The following is a 23,026-nucleotide window of genomic DNA, read 5'->3' as shown; positions in this document are numbered from 1 at the left end:
AGCGATTATTGATTCTATTTTCATCACTGTCTCAGGCAGTACACTCTCGATCATCATAACATGCTGTGTAGAACAAAACTGTCACCACATCCCTATTGGCAATGTTTGCCCATTGTTTTAAATTTAAGTCATTTGACTATCAATAACCTTTTCTACCACAAACACCTTACTTAACCAATTAAAACTTTCATGACTTTTAAACGTCTACATTAAAAATGCCCTTAATGTTTCTTTTGAGGAAAATAAAGGAGAAATGCTTTAAGGAGAAGTTTTATGTTAAATAACCACAGCTTCTGCAGTCTCTCCAGATAAATAAAAATCCCCTATCGCTGGTACAATTTTAGTAACTCTCCTGTGCACCCGCTCTAAAGCTTCAATACCCTTCCTAAAATGTGGTGCCTAGTTTTGGAGACATTTCACCCAGGTGGGTCTAACCAGAGATTCTAAAAAGTTTTAGTATAACTTGTTTGTCTCTTCCTCCCACCACCCCCACCTTCGAAACCTCCATCTGCGAAGTTTCCATTTGCTGCTTTAAGAGCCTTTTCAACTTTTCCTGCCAACATTTTCAACTTTCTTCACGCCTGCAACTCCCTTAACCTCGGTATGTTACTTTGTCTACCCTCAATCTTCCACCAACATTAGTTACACATTCCCTGTGCTAAATTTCATGCATTTTGCATCTGCTCATTTCACCAGTCTCTCTACATCTAGATATCTCTACTGTACTTTTTGGTGTTTACAACATTCTGGACTTTTCGCACCTTTGAAATTATGTTCTTTGTGTCTAAAATCTAGGTCATTGACCTATCAAAAGATCAGAGATCGCAGAAGAAAAGCCTAAAGGCCATGTTGGTACACTTGAAAAACAACTGTTCAACACTGAGGAAGGGTCACCGGATCCAAAATGTTAACTCTGATTTCTGTTCACGGATGCTGCCAGACCTGCTGAGCTTTTCCAGCAACTACTCTATTTTTGTTCAACACTGGTATGTGCAACCTTTCTACCATTCTTAAATTCAGCCTGCCAATGCCCTTTTAAATCCCATGGGCTTCAATTCTGCTAACAAATTTAGTATGTGGAACTCTATAAAACTTCTCTGAAGCAATGGCAATTTTAACATAGATTGCACCAAGTCACGGCATGGTGTAACATCCTGAAATGTAACAACATACAATGCCCTAAATAACACTCCACTTCCGTTTTCAGCTGGAGGAAGAGTAAAAACCTGGTGCAGACACATAGCTGCAATGAATGATTCATTAAAACAGATGGCAACAAGTGGCAAAAATAAATTAATAGACAGATCACTAGCTGCAAAGTAAAATTGTTCAGGGAAAATGCAGGGAAGTGGCGCAGATTAAATATTTCTTGCAAAGAGATGACATAAGCACAATGGGCAAAATGTATTTTTTTGTGCTGTAAAATTCCATAATCAAAATGAAGCTGTAAATTGGAGAATATTACTTCATAACCAGACCTAAATCTATTAAATGAGCCAAGAGGGGAATCAAACCTACAGTTTTTTTTTAAACATTAAGAAAGTAGCTCTAAAAAAGAAATGACTTCAGTTGAGATAATGTAGGAGCAAATTACTGCAGATGCTGGAATCTGAACTGAAAACATAGTGGGTTAGGCAGCATCCATGGAGAGAAAGCAAGCTAACATTTTGAGTCTAGATGAGATAACAAGGTGTGAAGCTGGATGAACACAGCAGGCCAAGCAGCATCAAAGGAGCAGGAAAGCTTACGTTTCGAGTCTGGACCCTTCTTCAGAAATGGGGGAAGGGAAGGGGATTCTGAAATAAATAGGGAGAGAGGGGGAGGCGGATAGAAGATGGATAAAGGAGAAGATAGGTGGAGAGGGGACAGACAGGTCAAAGAGGCGGGGATGGAGCCAGTAAAGGTGAGTGTAGGTGGGGAGGTAGGGAGGAGATAGGTCAGTCCAGGGAGGACGGACAGGTCAAGGGGGCGGGATGAGGTTAGTAGGTAGGAGATGGGGGTGGGGCTTGAGGTGGGAGGAGGGGATAGGTGGGAGGAACGACAGGTTAGGGAGGCGGGGACGAGCTGGGCTGGTTTTGGGATGAAGTTGGGGGCAGGGAGATTTTGAAGCTTGTGAAATCCACATTGATACCATTGGGCTGCAGGGTTCCCAAGCGAAATATGAGGTGCTGTTCCTGCAACCTTCAAGCAGCATTGTTGTGGCACTGCAGGAGGCCCAGGATGGACATGTCGTCCAAGGAGTGGGAGGGGGCGTTGAAGTGGTTCGCGACTGGGAGGTGCAGTTGTTTAGTGCGAACCGAGCGTAGGTGTTCTGCAAAGCGGTCCCCAAGCCTCCGCTTGGTTTCCCCGATGTAGAGGAGGCCACAACAGGAACAGCGGATGCAGTATACCACATTAGCAAATGTGCAGGTGAACATCTGTTTAATGTGGAAGGTTTTCTTGGGGCCTGGCTTGGGGGTGAGGGGGGAGGTGCAGGGGCAGGTGTAGCACTTCCTGCGGTTGCAGGGAAATGTGCCAAGGGTGGTGGGGCTGGTGGGGAGTGTGGAGCAGACAAGGGAGTCACGGAGAGAGTGGTCCCTCCGGAAGGCAGGTAAGGGTGGGGAGGGAAAAATGTCCTTCGTAGTGGGGTCAGATCACAGGTGGTGGAAGTGGCGGAGGATGATGCGTTGGATCCGGAGGTTGGTGGGGTGGTACGTGAGGACGAGGGGGATTCTGTTTTTGTTGTTATTGCGGGGAGGGGGTGTGAGGGATAATCGGGGAAACCAAGCGGAGGCTTGGAGACCGCTTTGTGGAACACCTACGCTCGGTTCGCGACAAATGACTGCACCTCCCAGTCCGAACCACTTCAACTCTGCAATAGTGGGAGGGGGTTTGGGGGTTGATTGGAATGCTGGGGGAGACAGGATGTTGGTAGTTCAGATTAAGTGATCAGAATGTGAAAAAGGCAGAACAATGGTGTGTCTAACTGCCGCCGGACTGGAAAGAACAGACAGTCCCACTGGGGTGGGGGAAGGGGAGAGAGGGTGACAGAGAATCTAAGAAGCAATGCTAAAAGAAAGGGAAAGAATGTGTTCACAATTTGAAGGTGTTGAACTCAATAATGAGCCCAGAAGCTACGTAAATTGCCTAGTTTGAAGGTGAGATGTTGCTCCTCCAGTTTGCACTGTGATTCGCTGGAGCAGTACACCTTCCAAAACAGCACAGCTGACCTGACTTCCTTCTCCCATAACCGTGATTTTCCGCCCACTGTGGTAGACAGGGCCCTCAACCACATCCGACCTATCATCCGCGCTTCTGCGCTTGCCCCTTCCCATCGCTCACAACAATGTGTTCAGGTCTCCCTTGTCCTCACTTTTCATCCCACCATCCTCCACATTCAACAGATCATTCTCCACCATTTCAGACAACTCCAGCAGAATGCCACCACCAAACAAATCTTCCCCTCACTCCCCATTTGTATTTTGCAGGGATCATTCTCTCCGGAACATACTAGTCCATTCCTCGAACACAAACATGATCCCCCTTTCCCACAGCAGAAGGTGCAACACCTCCCTGTTCACTATCCAAGGGCCTAAACAATCTTTCCAGGTGAAGCAGCATTTCACCTGTACCTCCTGCAAACTTGTGTATTGTATTCATTGTACCCAACATGGCCTACTCACCATTGAAGAAACCAAATGACAGACTGGGTGACCGCTCTGCAGAACACCTCCAGTCTGTGCGGAAGCCTGACCCCGACCTTCCTGTCGCCAGTCATTTTAACACAGCATCCTGCTCACATACCCACGCATCTGGCCTCGGCATGCTGCAGTGCTCCAGTAAATCACAGTGCAAACTGGAGGAGCAACGTCTCACCCTCAAACTACAAGACAGTAAGGACTGCTGATGCTGGAGCCTGAGATAACACACTGTGAAGCTATAGGAACACAGCAGCTTTCCTGCTCCTCTGATGCTGCCTGGCCTGCTGTGTTCCTCCAGATCCACGCAAGTGTTATCACCTTCAAACTAGGCAGTTTACATAGCTTGTAGGAACTGCAGATGCTGGAGAATCTGAGATAACAAGGTGTAGAGCCGAATGAACACAGCAGGCCAAGCAGCATCAGAGGAGCAGGAAGGCTGACGTTTCAGGCCTAGACCCTTCTTCAGAAAATCATTCTGGGTTCATTATTGAGTTCAACACCTTCAAATTGTGTACCCATTCTTTCCCTTTCTCTTAGCATTGCTTCTTACATTCTCTGTCACCCTCTTTCCCCTTCCCCCACCCCAGTGGGACTGTCTGTTCTTTCCAGTCCGGCAGTTAGACACATCATTATTCTGCCTTTCTCACATTCTGATCACTTAATCTGAACTACCAACATCCTGTCTCCCCCAGCACTCCACTCAACCCCCAAACCCCCTCCCACTATTGCATCATGCTGCCCCCTCCAAACTTCACTTCAGCTGTGAAGAGGAGTCATCTAGACTCGAAATGTTAGCCTGCTTTCTCTCCATGGATGCTGCCTGACCCGCTGTGATCTCCAGCATTTTTTGTTTTGACTTCAGTGGAGTCACTACTGGGATTTCTGAGACACAAGGAAATATTCAATTGAACAATGAGAATTATATTTTAATTTATCGTATTCCCAGATACAGCGAAAGCAATAGGTTTAGGCTGCACTTTTCATGTAGTAAAATAACTCAAGAAACATCAGACAAAAAAAAACTGATGCTAACATACATGAGGTAATAAGGTTGGTGACCAAATGCTTGCTCTGAATGGTAGTGTCTTAACAAGTTAGTTAAGTAGTTAACAAGTGTCTTAAAGGCAAAAGACAAAGGCTGAGAGATTTAGGGAGGGAATTCCAGAGCTGAACTCCTAAACAGCTGAAATGCCTCAGATCACTCTACATACAATGAAATACTTGGGATTGCAATAATTTATGAGGTCAAATAGCAGCCATTTTCATGCAGGGCTATCCCACTCATGATGTTTTACTGCCTTATTTCTAGTACATTGCAACACCTAACAAGATGGTTTTGAAATTCATTAATATAGTTCCATTACTTAAAGTTTGTTGTGTGTAGCAACTTTGATGCTTATTTTGTTGCGGATCCAGAATTTACAAGACCAATAAACCTCTTCAAAAGAGATCTTTGGAACAAGACCTAATATAAACTGAATAGCTCATAAATTACAAACATATGTCGCAAACAGAGAGGGAAAGACCTGCTGATCCATCAAGGCTACCTCTTACGACTGTTAGAATACCATGATCACTGTTACCGTGAGCCCTCTCCATCCCAAATCCCCAGTAAAGCCAGGTTATCTCCTGACAGGGATAAAAAGCCACCTACAGAAACAAAGCCTTCCTCTCTCTATGTATTTCAGAGCTCCCTTCCCCCTCCCCCATTTCAGGAAGAAGGGCTCTGACCCAAAACGTCAGCTTTCCTGCTCCTCTGATGCTGCCTGACCTGCTGTGTTCCTCCAGCTCCATACTGTGTTATCTCAGACTCCAGCATCAGCAGTTCTTACTATCTCTCAATAAGGGAGAAGGCCTTTTCAATGTCAATGCTGAGGGGAGTGCTGCATTGCTGGAGATGCCTCCTTTTGAGTAAGCCTCTAAACCAAAGTTGTATCTGTCTTGTCTGGCAAATATAAAAAGGCGCATTCATAAAAGAGACAGATGTTCTGGGAAACATTCACCTCTCAGCCATCACTAAAGTTATCTGATCATTTATCTTGTTGATATTTTAGAAACTTGCCATATACCTCTTTTCGTAACACTACAGCAGCGGCTACATTTCAAAAGTAGCTCAAAGACTGCAAAACACTTTGCAGCATACTGAGGTTATGAAAGGCACTGTCTAAAATGCAAACTATTCCCTTTGCATTGTAAAGTCTACAGGATGCTGCATAAGAAATAACATAAATTCGTATCTACCTAACCCCACCCGGCTCCCTCACCTGATCGATGTTAATGCTGTTTTACTTCAACCACAAGCATGTAGCTTATATTGCCATCAAGAGACACATTCTTCAAGGATCAATTTTATATGCAGTCCTTCAAATGAAAATCTACAGCTCTACATGCCCAAGGCAGCTGTGCAGAAGTCCAAGGACAATTCCTAGCCATCCGTTTCTAAAAAGTGAGAATGAATTGCACCATAAGTACCCTGCTCTCCTGAAAAAAATTCACCTGTAATACCTCAATTATCAAATAAGAATAAATCGCCCCAAAATGTTAACATGTCGGTTGTTAACTGTAAAATTGATGAAGTTTAATCCTTCATTTTTGCTCTGTGGAAATCTGTAAACAGGATAAAAGATTGAGTGCATTTGTTTCTGTAAAGTAAAGCAGTGATTTTTGCTTATATGGTTCATTAAGGGCTTGAAGCAATTCCATTAATTTTTGTACGCAGGGCTTGCATCATTTCATAAGTGACCAACCATTTAAAGAGGCAGATTGGATTACTTAATGACCCTACTTGTCTCATGGTTCTGATGATGATGACTTTCATCTGTTCCTCCTTTCTTTCCTCAGCCCAAACAACACGGCAATTCATTCAACAAATGACATCCAAATGGATTATCACGCACCACATTGAATAATTATATGTAAACACCCAAACAATTAGGCCCACTTTTAGGTGCGATATTCCACTGTGTACACCAGATACAGGAAATCAATTCATTGTAAATGCAATCCATTGTCAAGAAAATTGAAAATACCCTTGCTATGTTTAAAAGCAATCTGCTTCAAACAGGATCAGTTTGAAAATTTTAGAATGTGGCCAAGGTCACGGTAGATTAAAAGTCTGAATGCAACAAAAAAAAGCCTGGATGGGTTTGGGAGTGGGGCGGGGATTCATGTTCATGTCGAAAATGACAAGCATCAGGAAACTTCAAGGTTTTCAGCTTCATTCTGTTGAGTGTGAAGATTGATATTTGAGAAGGGATATCAAAACATGGGATTACTTGTATTTAAGACCATAAGACCATAAGACCATAAGACATAGGAGCAGAATTTAGGCCATTCAGCCTATCTAGTCTGCTCCGCTATTCAATCATGGCTGATAAGTTCCTCAACCCCATTCTCCTGCTTTCTCCCCGTAACCCTTGATCCCCTTGATGATCAAGAACCTATCTATCTCAATCTTAAATGTACTCAATGACCTGGCCTCCACAGCCTTCTGTGGCAGTGAATTCCATAGATTCACCACTCTCTGGTTGAAGAAGTTTCTCTTTATCTCCGTTCTAAAAGGTCTTCCCTTTATTCTAAGGCTGTGCCCTCGGGTCCTAGACTCTCCTAACAATGGAAGCATCTTCCCAACATCCAATCTGTCCAGGCCATTCAGCATTCTGAAAGTTTCAATTAGATCGCCCCTCATCCTTCTAAACTCCAATGAGTATAGTCCCAGAGTCCTCAAACGTTCCTCATATGTTAAGCTTTCCATTCCTGGGACCATTCTCGTGAACTTCCTCTGAACCCGCTCCAGGGCCAGTACATCCTTCCTGAGATATGAGGCCCAAAACTGCACACAATACTCTAAATGTGGCCTGACCACAGCCAACCGATCACCCAACCAATATCATTAAAGTAAAGTAGAGTTCCTGATCACTTTCGCATTGCTGTTGGTGGGAACCGGTGTGCAAATTGAATGCCAACATTTCCCAATGTTGCAACTATTCTTACACTTCTGCAATAGTTAATTCACTCCAAATTTGCTTCAGGATGTCCTGAGGTTGCAATGTTGGCACTTATTTTGAGACGACTTGAATATAAAAGCAGGGATGTACTACTGAGGCTTTATAAGGCTCTGGTCAGGCCACGCTGATTCGAGCATCACAGGAAAAGAGGACTTTGAATAGGCCTTTATAATTATTGTGGTGCTTAACATAAGAAGCCAGGCACACATGCTGGAAATGGACTGGCCAAGAAACAAAACACAAAGGATATTTAAAAAAAAAAGGTGAGCTGTCAGTGATGGTGATATAATGGTGTGCGTAGCTGCCTTCCAAGCAGTTAACTTGGGTACAATTCCCAGTTGTCACACTTTGTAAATTTTACAAGGACTCTTGTGACACAATGGAAGGGTCCCTACCTCAGAGCCCAGGAATCCCAGATTCAAGTCCTGCCTGCTCCAGAGGTGTGTGACAACATTACCAAACAGGTTGACTCAGAAAAATCGATAGAATGCAATATTATAAGGATACCAGAGAGAGTGAGAGAAAAGCCAATCTGTGTTTGAAGAGAACAGCTGCTGACGTATGTTTCTGTGGAAATAAGTGCCTCATCCACGCAGTCACAGAGGCAATTTTGGCAGACTGTTCCATCATTAGGAACATCGCAGTCAAAGCCAGTTCTGTCCTCAATGTGTATAAAGCCTGTGTCTGTAGCTTACGGCTCCATACTATTTGAAAGATCCACATGGTTTGGTAATTTAAGCATTCTTTGTACATCTTTATTGGAATGTGGCAAGTTAGAAGCTGTTTCCCAGTTCTCACTGTTGTAAAAAAACGTCCCAAGATTCTTCACAAGAGTCACGACCAAACAAAATCTGACGAGCATCACAAAGAGAAATATCAGGGCAGGCAATCAATGTTAAGGGGCACTTTAAAGGAGGAAAGACAAAGAAAATTGGATAGGTTGAAGGACAGAATTTCAGAATTTCCACTCGCAGCAGCTGATGGCACAAACACCAGTAATGGAGCAGTGAGGAAGGCTTCATGCAGAGTTACATGGGTAGAGGAGAATACAGACAGAAGGAAGAGTGAGGCCATGGAGGGCTTAAAAACAGGGAAAGGATTTTAAAGATGGTGTTACAATTCTAGGAGCCAATGTGGGTTAACTAGCACAGAGGTGAGGAGTGAATGGGTCACAATCTAGAGCATACAGGATATGGTGAAGAGCAAATGGGGCACAGCGAAGAGCGAAGGGGGCACGGCGAAGAGCAAAGGGGGGCACAGTGAAGAGCAAAGGGGGGCACAGCGAGGAGCGAAGGGGGGCAGGGTGAGAGTTGAAATACGGATAACAAAGTTTTGACGACCTCAACTTTACAACAGGTTAAACCTGGGAGATATTGCAGGAAACCAAAGGAGGTAAGATGCCGACAATTTCAGGTGAGAAAAAACGGAGAGTGAGAATGGGAGATAATTTGCACATAATATGTACAAAAATACTTGCACTCAATGTCAAAATCATGCACTGCACACAGTGCTGAATTATGTGACCTGTAAAATGGGAGTAATGGATTATAACTTCTCATGTATTGCAATCAAGTAATTCTGTTGAAGACCCTGAAATGCACAGAGCTGACTTTAATATTTTACTGGTGCTCTTTTTTTTAATTTTATAGAATCCCTACAGTGTGGAAACAGACCCTTCGGCCCAACAAGTCCACACTGACCCTCAGAGCACCCACCCAAACCCATTCACCTATAACCCACGTAATCTACACATTCCTGAACACTACAGGCAATTTAGTATGGCCAATCCACCTAGCCTGCACATCTTTGGACTGTGGAAGGAAACCGGAGCGCACCCACGCAGACACTGGGAGAATGTGCAAACTCCACACAGACAGTCACCTGAGGCTGGAATTGAACCCGGATCCATGGTGCTGTGAGGCAGCAGTGCTAACCACTGTGCCACCATGCTGCCCTAAACTCTTCCTAAACTTGGTCAGATATATCTCTCAGCAATTTGCAGTTTCAGCATCACCTTGTACTATACCTCAATCCCTTCCCCACTGCTATATTTAAAAACGTTTAGGATCCCTTATTTCAACTGAATCAGTGACATTATCCTATTTTGATCAGACTGTTCTTCTGCATATTATTTCTATTTAGATTCATTATTTAACTCAATTTCCTCTCTAAAGTTCTTTGTCTTCTTTAAAAATCCAGCAAAAATCATGCAGGTGTTTCTTTAAACAATCAAATTATTAACAAAAAAACAATTGGCCATCAGTAGGCATAGGACCGATGACAGTGTTCAACTCAAAGGTGTGCTTTGAACTTTACTTCAAACTTTCCAAAATCAATGCACAGGTCTTCAGTGCAAGTATGTACAGTTTCCAAAGAGGCATATATAATCAGGAGAAAAACAAGACAAGATTGCATGGCTATCTCAAGATGCAGAAAAGCCCACTTGTTCCCTTTTATAAATAGCACCCCTGCAGAGCTGTGTCAGTACCCCTTTTTCTCAGATCCACTCAAGGTCAGGTATCTTCAACAAATGCACATCATTATTATGCGCTGACATTAATCTTGACCTTCAATCAGTAATATGCAGAGAACATTAGATGTTGCAATGTGCAGTCAGACTTCTGACCTCTAGGATCAGGCCTTCAGAGCGTGTTGTACCGGGGCTTGGTGAGACCACACAGAATATTGTGCGCAGTTTCCGATCTCCTTAGCTAAGAAAAGTTATACTTGCCATGGAACAAACACAAAGTTTCATCTGACTGATCCCTGGGATGGCACGTTTGTCTTACGAGGAGAGATTGGGTTGACTGGACTTGTACTCGCAGAGTTTAGAAGAAAGACAGAAGACACAATGAAATATGCAAAACTCTAACAGGCATGGATAAACTGGATGCAGGGATGGTGCCTTCTCTGGCCAGGGAGTCCAGAACAATTGGTTATGGTCTCAGGATATGCAGTAGACCATTTTGGACTGAGATGAGAAGAAATTTGGGTGGTGAGCCTGTGGAACGTCATACCACAGAAGGCTATGGAGGCCAAGTCAATGGATATATTTAAGAAAGAAGTAGATAGATTTCTTCCGGCCAGTGATGTCAAGGGATATGGGGAGAGACCAGAAGCATGTGGGTCAGTTAGAAAATCAGCCATGATCATGTTGAATAGTGTAGTGGGCTTAATGGACTGAATGGTCTACTCTTATTTTCTATGCTGAAAAATCACAGGTCACTTGTAGTCTGACTGAATCCATTGTTTACACTTACATAACAGCAGCTAAATATACACTATCAGCCAGATTTTGTAACTAGCTGTGAAGCAATGATGAATGTTAATTGCCTTGAAGTAGCGATCTGGCCATCTTTCTATTCGCCTGCTAGTAGCTTAAGTCATGTACCAAATCAAAAAGAGGCTTTGGCATTTGGTAGTAATGTCAACAAGTTGGAAGGCAACCAATCAAATTGAAGCATTCGCACAGACAGCAAACCAAAAAGATAAAGACCTTTAAAGTCCTTCTGTCTTAATGTAAATGTTCAGAGAGTGAAGTAAAGGTTTTACGGCGTTAAGATAGAAGTTGAAATAGATAATTTTAAAAACATTACACTTTCAAAAAGTGTTTATAGTCATTGTGGGGGATATCTTATGTTCGAATAGTACATGACCTTCAAAAAATTAACATTTCAAGGCCAGCAAGGGGATCAGCAATAACTTGCATGTATGCTATTAAAAAGATGCACATTCAACAAGGCACAACTTTCCAGGAAGACATGCAGCATTGAAGTGAAACCTGGCTAAATCATGATTGCAAAGAAGATTGCACTGTGTGAGAATCTTTACAGCGCAGAAAACAGAGGAGCGCAGACTCAACAACACCAACTTTTGGATGTGTGTCTTTTCAACGCATGTGTGCATTTATGAAGCTTTCTCCAAGCTCACTGAAGTAACGTTGATGGATGCTGGCAGTTTTGTTGTCCTTACCAGACAAAGGTTGGGTCATAATACTATTCAAAGTCTGGGCATTATGATCAAATTGTGTGGATACTGAAATAGCTGTAAAAGAGGAAATCAACAGCAAAAAAGTAAAGGTCCAGGCAAAATTCCCCCACCATTATGAGGATATTTTGATCATCACCAGCTCAATTTACTACATAGATAGTTTCAAAAGTAGCCAAGATTTAATCAGCATTAAAACTGTGAGACTCCACCTGACCAGTAATAGTCAGGTGATATGCAGCAAAGCTTCTGCATCACAGTAAAGATCATTCAATCAATAGTCTGTACTGCTCAGTAACAATGATAGGAACATTTAAGTGATAATAGATGGACTCCTACAATAATATCAATAATGCTCTACCTTCATTTTATTAGCAGGCAGCACCAATACAAAAATGTATTTTACTGCATCATCCATGCAGGATCAATAATATCACATTTAAAAGTACCAAATGAAATGAAGAACTGAAGCAAAACATGCAGCCAAGTGCTTGAATCAATTCAAGACTGACAGCGTACGGTAGATGCCTCAGTGGGAACTACTGCTAGAGTTCTAAGATGTATCTTGCTACAGGTGAAAATCTTCATTTAACAGTACAAAGCACAGCAACAAATAGAACCAAATTGTCTAGTACTTTTTTAAAAAAAAAAGAACAAAGGGCTTTTCCAATTTGCACACTGACACCAGCACATCCATTCAGCGGCCTGATGTTACTTTAATATGTAACAGGCTGTGACCTTCACAACAACAATTAAGAGACAGCAACACCATTATTTCTGCTAAGTCAGCAGAGGTTGCTTTGCAATTTCAGCTCTTAGAAAAAAAATATGCATTCACCTTTACTAACCCCAAGCATTTTAAAACAGATTACTTTGTATGCATATTTTTGGAATTGAGTCACTGAAGTTCATGCAATAATAAAACTGCGTACAAAAGGGTTGCACAAGCATCAATGTGATAAGTAATCAGCGAACTTGTTTCAGTGATGTTCACTGAGGAACAACTGTTGGCCAAGATATTAGGAAGAACTTCTGCTCTTTAAAGAAAAATGACATGGGAACCTTCCCATCCAGGAGAATTGGCTGGTTTGATATAATTTGGAAGATGATATGCCAACTCATTTATGTGTTATCCATAATCGACATCATTCAAAATCACAGTTAACCTAGATTATATTCTCTAGTCTATGGACTGGAGTTTGAATCAGAAGTGACTGCACTACACTGACACTTCATGCTCTGGTGCCAATTCAATTCAATCCTGCATTCACAGATAATGCATAAAGCAGCACAGGCTGTGTATATGAACCTCCAGATATTGGCACAGACCTATCGTGACCACGAGTTATGAGTCAAATGTATAAAATTGTACTTGTCGAGAATATTTCAATACATTCTGGGTTACTTGGAGCTATCATGCCTTTGTGAAGCCACAGTTATTCAAAGCTTAGTTACCAGATGATTAAATTAATTAGTAATTTGCATTGTGTAAACCTATCATTGTGGTAGGAAGCCTTTATTAAACTCAATCACAGAACCAAAACAAACATCCCTCTGTATCTAAAAAAAACCTGAGATGACACAATAAGTAATGTCTCTTAATCTTCCGGTTCTTTATCATAAAACGACCTGTCTCTGAATGCAGTCGTTTAACCTGATTTACATAGCAGAAATTTCATTAACTCAGAGTCATTGAATAGCATAGAACACCTGCCATTAACCAAGTGCTATAAAGGTCTACAAGAAAAATCACTCATCGCCATTCTCCCTCAAATTTTTATGTATTAGATAGATTTCAGATGGAAAATTCAAGGTCATAAATTTGTCAGCCCAGCTGTTTATTCCTACATCAATATTCAGACAAAATTAGCCAAGTGACAGAAGTACAGAGATATGGTGAATGAATGTTCTTTGGGCTGAAGGTAGGTGCAGTGGAGTTCCCCAGGGATCAGCGTCGAGATGCCTACTTTTCCTGATATGCATTAATAAGTAAGGCCTTAGTGAACAGGCCACCATCGTCATTGTATGCGATCAATACAGAACTTAGAAGCATTGTGAGCCATGAGGATAGTGCAGAAGTTTGAAGTTGGAGGAGTGGCAGATAAGTGTCCATAAGATGTAAGATATAGGAGCAGAAATAGGCCATTTGGTCTATCGAGTGTGCTCTGCCTTTTAAAGTGATCTGATAATCCTCAATCCCTTTTCCTGCCTCAACCCTATAACTCTTGATGCCCCCCACTGATTAAAATTCTGCCCATCACAGTCTTGAATATTTTAAGAACTCAGTCTCAACGCCCCTCTGTGGTAAAGAATTCCACATATACACTACCCTCAAGAAAAGCAACTTTAAATGGGTGACCCCTTACTCGGAGATTATATCCGCTGGTCCTAGACTGCAGACAAGGGGAAACAACCTCTTTGCTTCCAGTTTACCAAACACGCCAAGAATCTTGTATGTTTCAACAAAGTCGTCTCTCATTCTTCTAAAGCCCAATGAGTACAGGCTCAATCTTTCCACATCAGACAATCCCTCCGTGCCCAGAATCAATCTAGTGAACTTTGGGGAGACATGGTCGCTCAGTAGTTGGCACTGCCGACTTAGAGCACTAGGGACTCGGGTTCGAGTGCACCCTCGGGTGGACTTTGCAAATGCTCCCTGTGTCTGCGTGGGTTTTCTCCAGGTGCTCCAGTTTCCTCCCACAGTCCAAAGATTAGGTGCAAATTAGGTGGATTACCCATGCTAAATTGCCCATGGTGTCCAGGGACGTGCAGGCTAGGTGGATTAGCCATGGGAAATGCAGGGTGAAAGAGATACGGCAGCGGGGTGTGTTTGGGCGGGGTGCTCTTTGGAGGGTTGGTGTGGACTTGTTGTACAGGTAGACACGAGGGATAGATTCCTAATTTTTCCAATTTGTCCAAATAGCAGAGGTTCCTCATTCCTGAAACAATTCCAATTAATCTTTACTGCACTCTCTCCAAGGCCTTCGCATCCAGCTAAAACATGCCTGCCAGAAGTGAATGTCGTATTCCAATTGAATCTGAATTACTGTCTAATAAAAGTTCAGCCTAGGCTAATGTATATGCCATTAATCATTCTCTCAAACAACCTGAATGACTTATCCACAAATATACTAAGATGCCTCTTATCCTGCCTTCAGAATTGCACCCTTTTACTTTATATCGTCTCCTGTTCTTCCACAGTCTTCCTGTCAAAATGAATTATTTCTCATTTCTCAGCATTGAACTCCGGCTGCAGATCAGAGAACCACAGAATCCCTACAGTGTGGAAGCAGTCCATTCAGCCCAGCGAATCCACACCGACCCTCTGAACAGCTCCCCGCCCAGACAGAACCCCCGGCCGTATCCCTGTAATTGCAATCATAACACATCATTCGAAATTCAGTTGCGTCTCATTCAGTGACCATCAGTGGAAGTGGAGAAGCTCTCATCAATTTAAAGATTTCTCATTTACAGCAGTCTAATAGGACTTCAACTGTGCGACCTCTGGAGCAGCACATAATTTCCGATAGCAATTTCTGGATTTTCACAGTTTTCTGAGTCTGTGCAGACAAATGGTGTCGGATTCAGGGATAAATAGCTGTGGACACTGACAGCTTCAACAACACCACTACAAAATTCAATTCATTCTAAGGTTGTTGACTTGCTTGCCGAGCTGGCTTGTTCTTGTTCAGACGTTTCGTCACCATGCTAGGTGACATCATCAGTGGAGCCTCCGATGAAGCGATGTTATTCTACTCCCCTTGGAATTTATACTGTCCGGTCCGTTATGGTGAGTAGTGTCATTTCCTGTTTTGACCTGTATAGGTTTGCATATGGGGTCCAATTGTATATGTTTGTTGATTGCATTATGGGTGGAGAACCAGGCCTCTAGGAATTCCTGTGCGTGTCTATGTTTGGCTTGGGTTACTATGGTTACCTTTTAACTGGGTCAAGGTAACCATAGTAGCCCAAGCCAAACACAGACACGCATGGGAATTCCGGGAGGCCTGGTTCCCCACCCATACTTCAAATCAACAAATATATAGAATTGGACCCCATATACAAATCCGTACAGACCAAAACCAGAAATAACAGTACTTACCGTAACGCACCAGACAGTATAAATTCCAAGCAGAGTAGAATAACATTGCTCAAAAAACATGTTTAAAAAAGGGAACAAAAAGTATATTTTGTTTTCTGCCCCAGTTGCTCATCCTGGAGATCCATCTTAAATTTTTTTTTTTATTCATTCATGGGATGACAGCATCGCTGATTAGACCAGCATGTATTGTCCATCCCTAATTGCCCAGAGGGCAGTTAAGAGTCAACCATATTGCTATGGGTCTAGAGTCACAAGTAGGCCAGACCAGGTAAGGACAGCAGTTTCCTTCCCTAAAGGAGAATAATGAACCAGCTGGGTTTTTCCAAAAATTGACAATGGATTCATGGTCACCATTAAATTCTTAATTACAGATTTCTTATTATAAATTGAATTCAAATTCCACCATCTGCCATGGTGGGATTCAAACTCGGGTCCCAGAATATCACCTGGGTCTCTGGATTAAGAGTACAGCAATAATACCACTAAGGCCATCACCTCCCTGAACTCTGGAGATTTCAGGACAATTCTGAAGGAATGGCAACCCTACCTCAGGTAAACACAAAAAGGATGCCAAGAATAAATTAGAGAAGGGCTGGAATCCTATTTGTGGTCCTCGACAATTATTCATCTCCCAACCAATTGACAAAACCACTATCTGGTCATTATCATATGATCGTGGGGCTTTCCAAACTGGTTGCCAAATTGTTGAAGATAATAATGATTATACTTTACAAAATATTTTGAGATGTGAAAAAACTTTACATAATACACATTTTTCCTTAAATACTATCCTGAAGGATTAGGGACATTGGAATTAGAAATTATTTGCACATCTAAATGAAATGAAAGGGCTGATATTTCATTACAAATGATCATATTGTAGTCTTTCCCATTAGATTGCATTGTTTACAAACAAAAGCATTGGTTTTCAGTTACCAGGCTCACCAATCCCTTATTCTAAAGGCCTTTAGAGTTCATTAGGGATGAACTATTTCTCTAGTGTCATCCCTTACAGATGGTAACCTGAACAATAACATAGAAACCACCATGTGATTGGCAACAGCATGCTGCTGGTAACCAGGCTACAAGAGCTCAGAGCTAATGTGAAAAACATACATACACACCCAAAAGCCATAGGAAAATAGTTCAAAAATAATACAGAAATGCCTGCCAGAAACTAAAGCAGTGTCAGGTTGGCAACAGAATCTACTTCCCTACATTGGGAAACAGGAAGTAGAATATTGGCAGGAGTCGGTAGGCACCTCGTTTTCCAAGAACAGGAGAATTATGCCAAGTATGATGCATTTTGGTAATCCAGTACCTACACCTTTAAGACCATAATTGTTATTTATGCTGGTACTTCATAATGAGATGAGAAAAACTTAAGGACTGAGATTTAATAGTCAGCCTGTCCAACAAATACAATTAAGTGCTAAAATTCCTGAAAATCAATCAAGCTTTTTGCTGTCTGTCTGAATCACTTCTTCCATGATTGAGTGTTACATTTTGTTTCATGTTGTTTCTGTGAAATGCCTTGGGATGTGTCACAATAAATGTGCCATATAAATGCAAAGCATTGACTATAAAACAACAAACAAATAGAATCTGTGTCAGATGAAGTCCTGGTCACAATAGACGGTGGTTCTGTATCATCTTTAATGTCTGGTACCAGGACACAGGAGACATTGCCGTACTAGCACAGCCCCTACTGTCAGAGGTCCAAATTATAAAGGAAAACTGCAGGGAATGGTGCTCTTCAGGGAATATTTGAGGAGTAATGCTTGAGGAATGAAAAGACAGTATGTGAAGTGGAAAATATAAAATTAACGTTGATTTAAATAGTAGGAATAGGATAAAAGGACTTAGGTTCACATCAACCAAAAACATTAGGACTTGTATCAGATAGGTCTTTGTTCTGGTCAAACAACTCTCCTTATTCCCAACATCCTGTAATTGGACCTGTTAATACTCAACGATCTCCTGATGTTGTGAGTATAATTAATGCAATTAGGTTAAGGGGATCTTGTGGTGCAGTGGTAGTGTCCCTACCCCTGGCCAGGGAGGCCCTCGTTCAAATCCCACCTGCTCCAGAGGTGTGCAAAATCATCTCTGAACAAATTGACTAGAAAAACAGATTAAAATTTTTAAAAATTACAATTAGATTGAAAGTTCACAGATATAAGACAAACCATGGTACATTAGTCTTGGCCCCCACTGTGCTCAAAAACAATTATTTAAACCATCATGTTGTTATACCAACTCATTTATTGGATTTAAAATTAACCAATTGCAAGATTAATTGCTTTATTTCTGCCCGCCTTGTTAAAGCTCTTGTTAAAGATGTTCTAAGGCCCTTTCTTTAAAAGTTGATCAGTCATTAGTTTCTGCATTTTTTGATCCACCTATTAAACATGGCTTGTTCTTTCTGAAATCAACCACAGCAAACACATTTCATGCTTTCCATTTGAGATTTAGTTTACTCCTTGGTTTGACTTGCTCTCATTTGCCTTTAATTTTCTATTGATTCAATTTTAGTTAACCTCCTGTCAGATGCACCTTCTATAAATGGGCTCTCCACATTTCAGACTGATACATTCTTACTCTGTTTGGACCTGACTTGCATATTGTTGGTGAATCTTTCTATACAAGAAAGCTTCTACAAGGTTTTTGAATTAAGTCATGTGTTGAGACCAAAACTGCAAATTGTCCTTGACCTGTTTGGATATCTGGTTAGCATGGATGAGTTGGGCTGAAGGGTCTGTTACATAGATTCATAGAGTCAAAGAGATGAACAGCACGAAAACAGACCCTTCAGTCCAACCCGTCCATGCCATCCAGATATTCAAACAGATCTAGTCCCATTTGCCAGCATTTGGCCCATATCCCTCTAAACCCTTCCTATTCATATGCCCATGCAGCTGCCTTTTAAATGCTGTAATTATCCCAGCCTCCTCCACTTTCACTGCCAGTTCATTCCAAGCACATAACACACTCTGCGTGTAAAGTTGCCCTCAGGTCCCTTTTAAATACCTCCCCTCTCACCTTTAACCTATGCCCTTTAGTTTTGGACTCCCCCACCCTGGGGTAAAGACCTTGGCTATTCACCCTATCCATGCGCCTCACGACTTAATAAACTTCGAGAAGGTCAGCCTCCAATGCTCTAGGGAAAATAGCCCCAGCCTATCCAGCCTATAGCTCAAACCCTCCAACCCCAGCAACATCCTTGTAAATCACTTCTGACCCCTTTCAAGTTTCACAACATCCTTCCTGTAGCAGGGAGACCTGAATTGTACACAGTATTCCAAATGCGGCTCAATTAAGGTCCTGTACAGCTGCAACATGACCTCCCAACTCCTAAACACAATGCAATGACCAATAAAGGTAAGTGTACCAAACACCTTCTTTACTACCCAGTCTACCCGCAACTCCATTTTCAAGGAATAATGAACCTGCACTCCAAGGTTTCTTTGTTCAGCCACACTCCCCAGGACCTTACCATCAAATGTATAAGTCCTGCCCTGGTTTGCCTTTCCAAAAATGTAGCCTTCACATTTATCTAAATTAAACTCCATCTGTCACTCCACGGCCCATCGGCCCATCTGATCAAGGTCCCGTTGTATTGGGCCATCTCAACTTTGTTTCTACATCCAAAGATCTGCTGAGTACTTCTGCGTATTTTGTTGCTTTACCAGTGAAAGACACACCAGTGCCAATTCAAATTTATCAACTTTTATTTAGAACTTGGAAAGCCAAAGAGCATAAAGGTTATCCTGTCTGCACCAAGCAATTTTGAACTACACAATATTGCATAGGTAACACTGATAACCCATCTATTCCTAGTGACAGCAAAGTAAAGCATTAAGAGTAGAACATCCGAAGCATATTGACACAAAATGGCAGTGCAATGGACTGGGTCAGTTTTTTTTTAGAGCACTTTGGCAATGAACATACTGAGAGATCCTATTGATAATGGATACTACAAGCACATTTGCCAGTAGATACAAATCTCCTGAGGACATTGTTTGTACTGAAACACTGCACTGTAAAAAGAGAATGCATGAAGAGCTAAACAAATGCCAGCTTTTTAAAAATGATTAGATTGGAAAGCAGCTGATGTTGCCTCAACTGTAACAACGGTTTGCTTTCTGAATCTGACAAGTGCTTTCTTTGTTGCCATCATTTAAATGGAATCAACAGTCAGAAGGAAAACACTCTTCAAAGCCGATTTCAACAGCCAACAGGTTATATTCGTATTCAGATACACATTTAAAGAAAAATAATCATCTTCAACATTACTAGGGGTGGAAATTGGTCAATACTGTATGACGTTGTGTTTTAAGAAGGAGGATTCCAAAAAGCTTCACTTTGTTAAAACAAAGGGTCTGCATTTTAACTCGCAGGTAATGGATGTGAACTATCTACCTGCACTCACCTATCACCATCCCACCTACCTTCCCCAGCCTGACGCCCCCTCTCTCTATTTATTTCAGAGCCCCCTTCCTCTCCCCCATTTCTGAAGAAGGGTCCCGACCCGAAATATCAGCTTTCCTGCTCCTCTGATGCTGCCTGGCCTGCTGTGTTCCTCCAGCTCCATGTTGTGTCATATAGGAGAGTCAAGTAGTTTTTTTTTAAATTCACTCATGGACGTGGGAATCGCTTGCTGACCAGCATTGATTGCCTGTTGCCCTCGAGAAGGTAGTGGTGAACTGCCTTCTTCAGCCACTGCAGTCCAACTGGTGTAGGCAGACCCACAATGCTGTTACAGAGGGAATGCCAGGATTCTGGCCCAACAGCACTGGAAGAACAGCAACATACTTCCAAGACAACATGGTGAGTGGCTTAGAGGGCAACTTGGCGGGTGATGGCATTCCCACCTGTTGTCTTTGTCCTCCTCGATGGTAGTGGTTGCGGATTTAGAAGGTGCTGACTAAGGATCTGTGGTGATTTCCTGTAGTGCATCTTGTAGATGATTCATATTGCTGCTACGGAGCGTCAGTGGTGGAGGGAGTGGATGTTTCTGGATGTGGAGCAAATAAAGCTGGTCGCTTTGTCCTGGATGGTGTCAAGCTTCTCGAGTGTTGTTACAGCTGCACTCATCCAGGCAAGTGGGAAGTACTCCATCACACTCCTGACTTGTGCCTTTAGGACTATGGGGAGTCAGGAGGTGAGTTACTCGCTGTAGTATTCCTAGCCTCTGACATGTTCTTATAGCTATTGTGTTTATGTGGTGAGTCCGGTTTAGTTTCTGGTCAATAGTGACCCCAGCATGATGATAGTGGGTGATTCAGTGGTGGTAACACCATTGAAGCTCAAAGGGTGGCAGTTAAATGGTCTCTTATTGGAGACAATCATTGCCTGGTATTTGTGTGGCACAAAATGTAACTTGCCACATTTTAGCCCATATCTGGATATTGTCCTGCTCATGCTGCATTTGGACATGGACTGCTTCAGTATCTGGGTGGTCACAAATGATGCTGAACATTGTGCAATCATCGGAGAACATTCCCACGTCTGAACTTACATTATTTTACTGTAAGAAACATCAAGCAGGCTCAGCCCTGTTTTGACAACTGGGCCTCAGTTATACGACACAGGTTTACAATGAGACCAGATGGGAAAACCCCAATCCTTGTAAAAGGTAATTGCTCCAGTAAGGGAATCACATTAGGGTAAAGGGGAAGGGCCAGGTTGAGGGTCCTAAAGGAGAATTCTTGTCCCACAAACAAATTTAAGCAAAATAATTGAGCGTAACTCTGCTGTCAGTCCAGACAGGTTTGATTTGGCAGGTTGGCTTTCTTGCTCAGATCTGAGTGAAAGGGTGAATCAGCCTCATTTACCTCAGTGGATGCTGATCTGCATATTTAATGAGGGCCCAGCTGGGTTGGGTTGGGTGTCCTTGCCAGTTGCAAGTTTTCTTTTAAAAATTATTCGTTCACAGGATGTGGGCATGGATGGCTACACCAGCATTTATTGTTGTTCCTAAATTGCCCAGAGGGCAATTAAGAGTCATCGCTGCAGGTCTGGAGACTGAAGTTCTAGACTTCTAGTCTGCCTTGAGCCCTTGCAATTTGCCTACTGGCACAAATACCATCTCCCTGGCCCTACACTCACCCCTGGAACATCTGGATAACAAGGATACCTACACCAGGCTTCTACTTACTGACTTCAGATCCGCTGTCAATACTTTGATCCCAACCAATCTCCAAACTCCAAGACCTAGGTCTCTGCACCACCCTCTGCAACTGGATCCTTGACTTCCTGATCCACAGACCGGAATCAGTGAACAATAGGCCACAGCCATGATAATCCTCAACACCGGCGTCCCACAAAACTGTGTACTCACCACCCATCCACTTCACTCCCTCTCCACCCCACTGCATTCCCTGTACAGTCATCACTGTGTGGCCAAATTTCGTCTGAACTCTATCTACATGTTCACTGACAACACCAGTGTCACAGGCTGAATATCAAACAATGACGAGGCAGAATACAGGAAGAAGATACAGTGCTTGGTGGTGTGATGTAAAGATAATAATCCCTCCCCCAATGTTAGCAAAACTGAAGAGCTGATCATGGACTTCAGGAAGCAAGGAAGAGGGCACACCCCTACCTACACCAATGGAGCGGAGGTGGAGATGGTTTACAGCATCAAGTTCCTCGGAGTGACAATTACCAACAATCTGTCCTGGACCATCCACGTTGATGCGACGGTCACAAAGGTATCACTCCTTGGTACGGCAACTGCTCTGCCCAGGACCATAAGAAACTACAGAGAGGTGTGAACACAGCCCAGTCCATCATGCAAACCAACCTTCCATTCACTGACTCCATTCTACACTCCTTGGTGCCGCAGAAAGGCAGCCAAAATCACACAGCCCTCTCACACCGGTTATATATATTCTCTTCCAACTTCTTCTGTCAGGCAGAAGATACAAAAGCTTAACCACACATACCAACAGGTTCAAGAACAGCTTCTTTCCCACTGTAATTAGACTGCTGAATGGACCTCTCAAATTTCCAACCTAATGTTGATCTTGCTATTTGTGCATTTTCTTAACAGCCATAATTTTGTATTCCTCAGTCTGTTCAATCACCCTGTGAATTTTGTCAGAGTCATAAAGCACGGAAACAGACCCTTCGGTCCAACCAGTCCATTCCCGAACATAATCCCAAATTAAACTAGTCCCACTTGCCTGCTCCTGGCCCATATCCCTCCAAAACTTTCCTATTCATGTACTTATCCAAATGTC

The 23,026-nt window shown here is 42.5% G+C and overlaps 1 protein-coding gene across 1 annotated transcript in view; it reads left to right on the top strand.

The window, feature by feature from the left end:
- Positions 1-23,026, top strand: part of sh3bp5b (SH3-domain binding protein 5b (BTK-associated)) — a 50,737-nt gene that overhangs the window by 5,475 nt on the left and 22,236 nt on the right. The window contains exon 3 of the mRNA XM_048609004.1: positions 796-852. Coding sequence (XP_048464961.1) covers positions 796-852 — 57 coding nt within the window. The remainder of the gene's footprint in view (positions 1-795; positions 853-23,026) is intronic.

Source organism: Rhincodon typus, chromosome 2, assembly GCF_021869965.1.
Source record: "Rhincodon typus isolate 14 chromosome 2, sRhiTyp1.1, whole genome shotgun sequence".
NCBI classification, from domain to species: domain Eukaryota; kingdom Metazoa; phylum Chordata; class Chondrichthyes; order Orectolobiformes; family Rhincodontidae; genus Rhincodon; species Rhincodon typus.
Note: the sequence above shows the minus strand (reverse complement) of the source record. Positions and strands in the feature narration are given on the sequence as shown.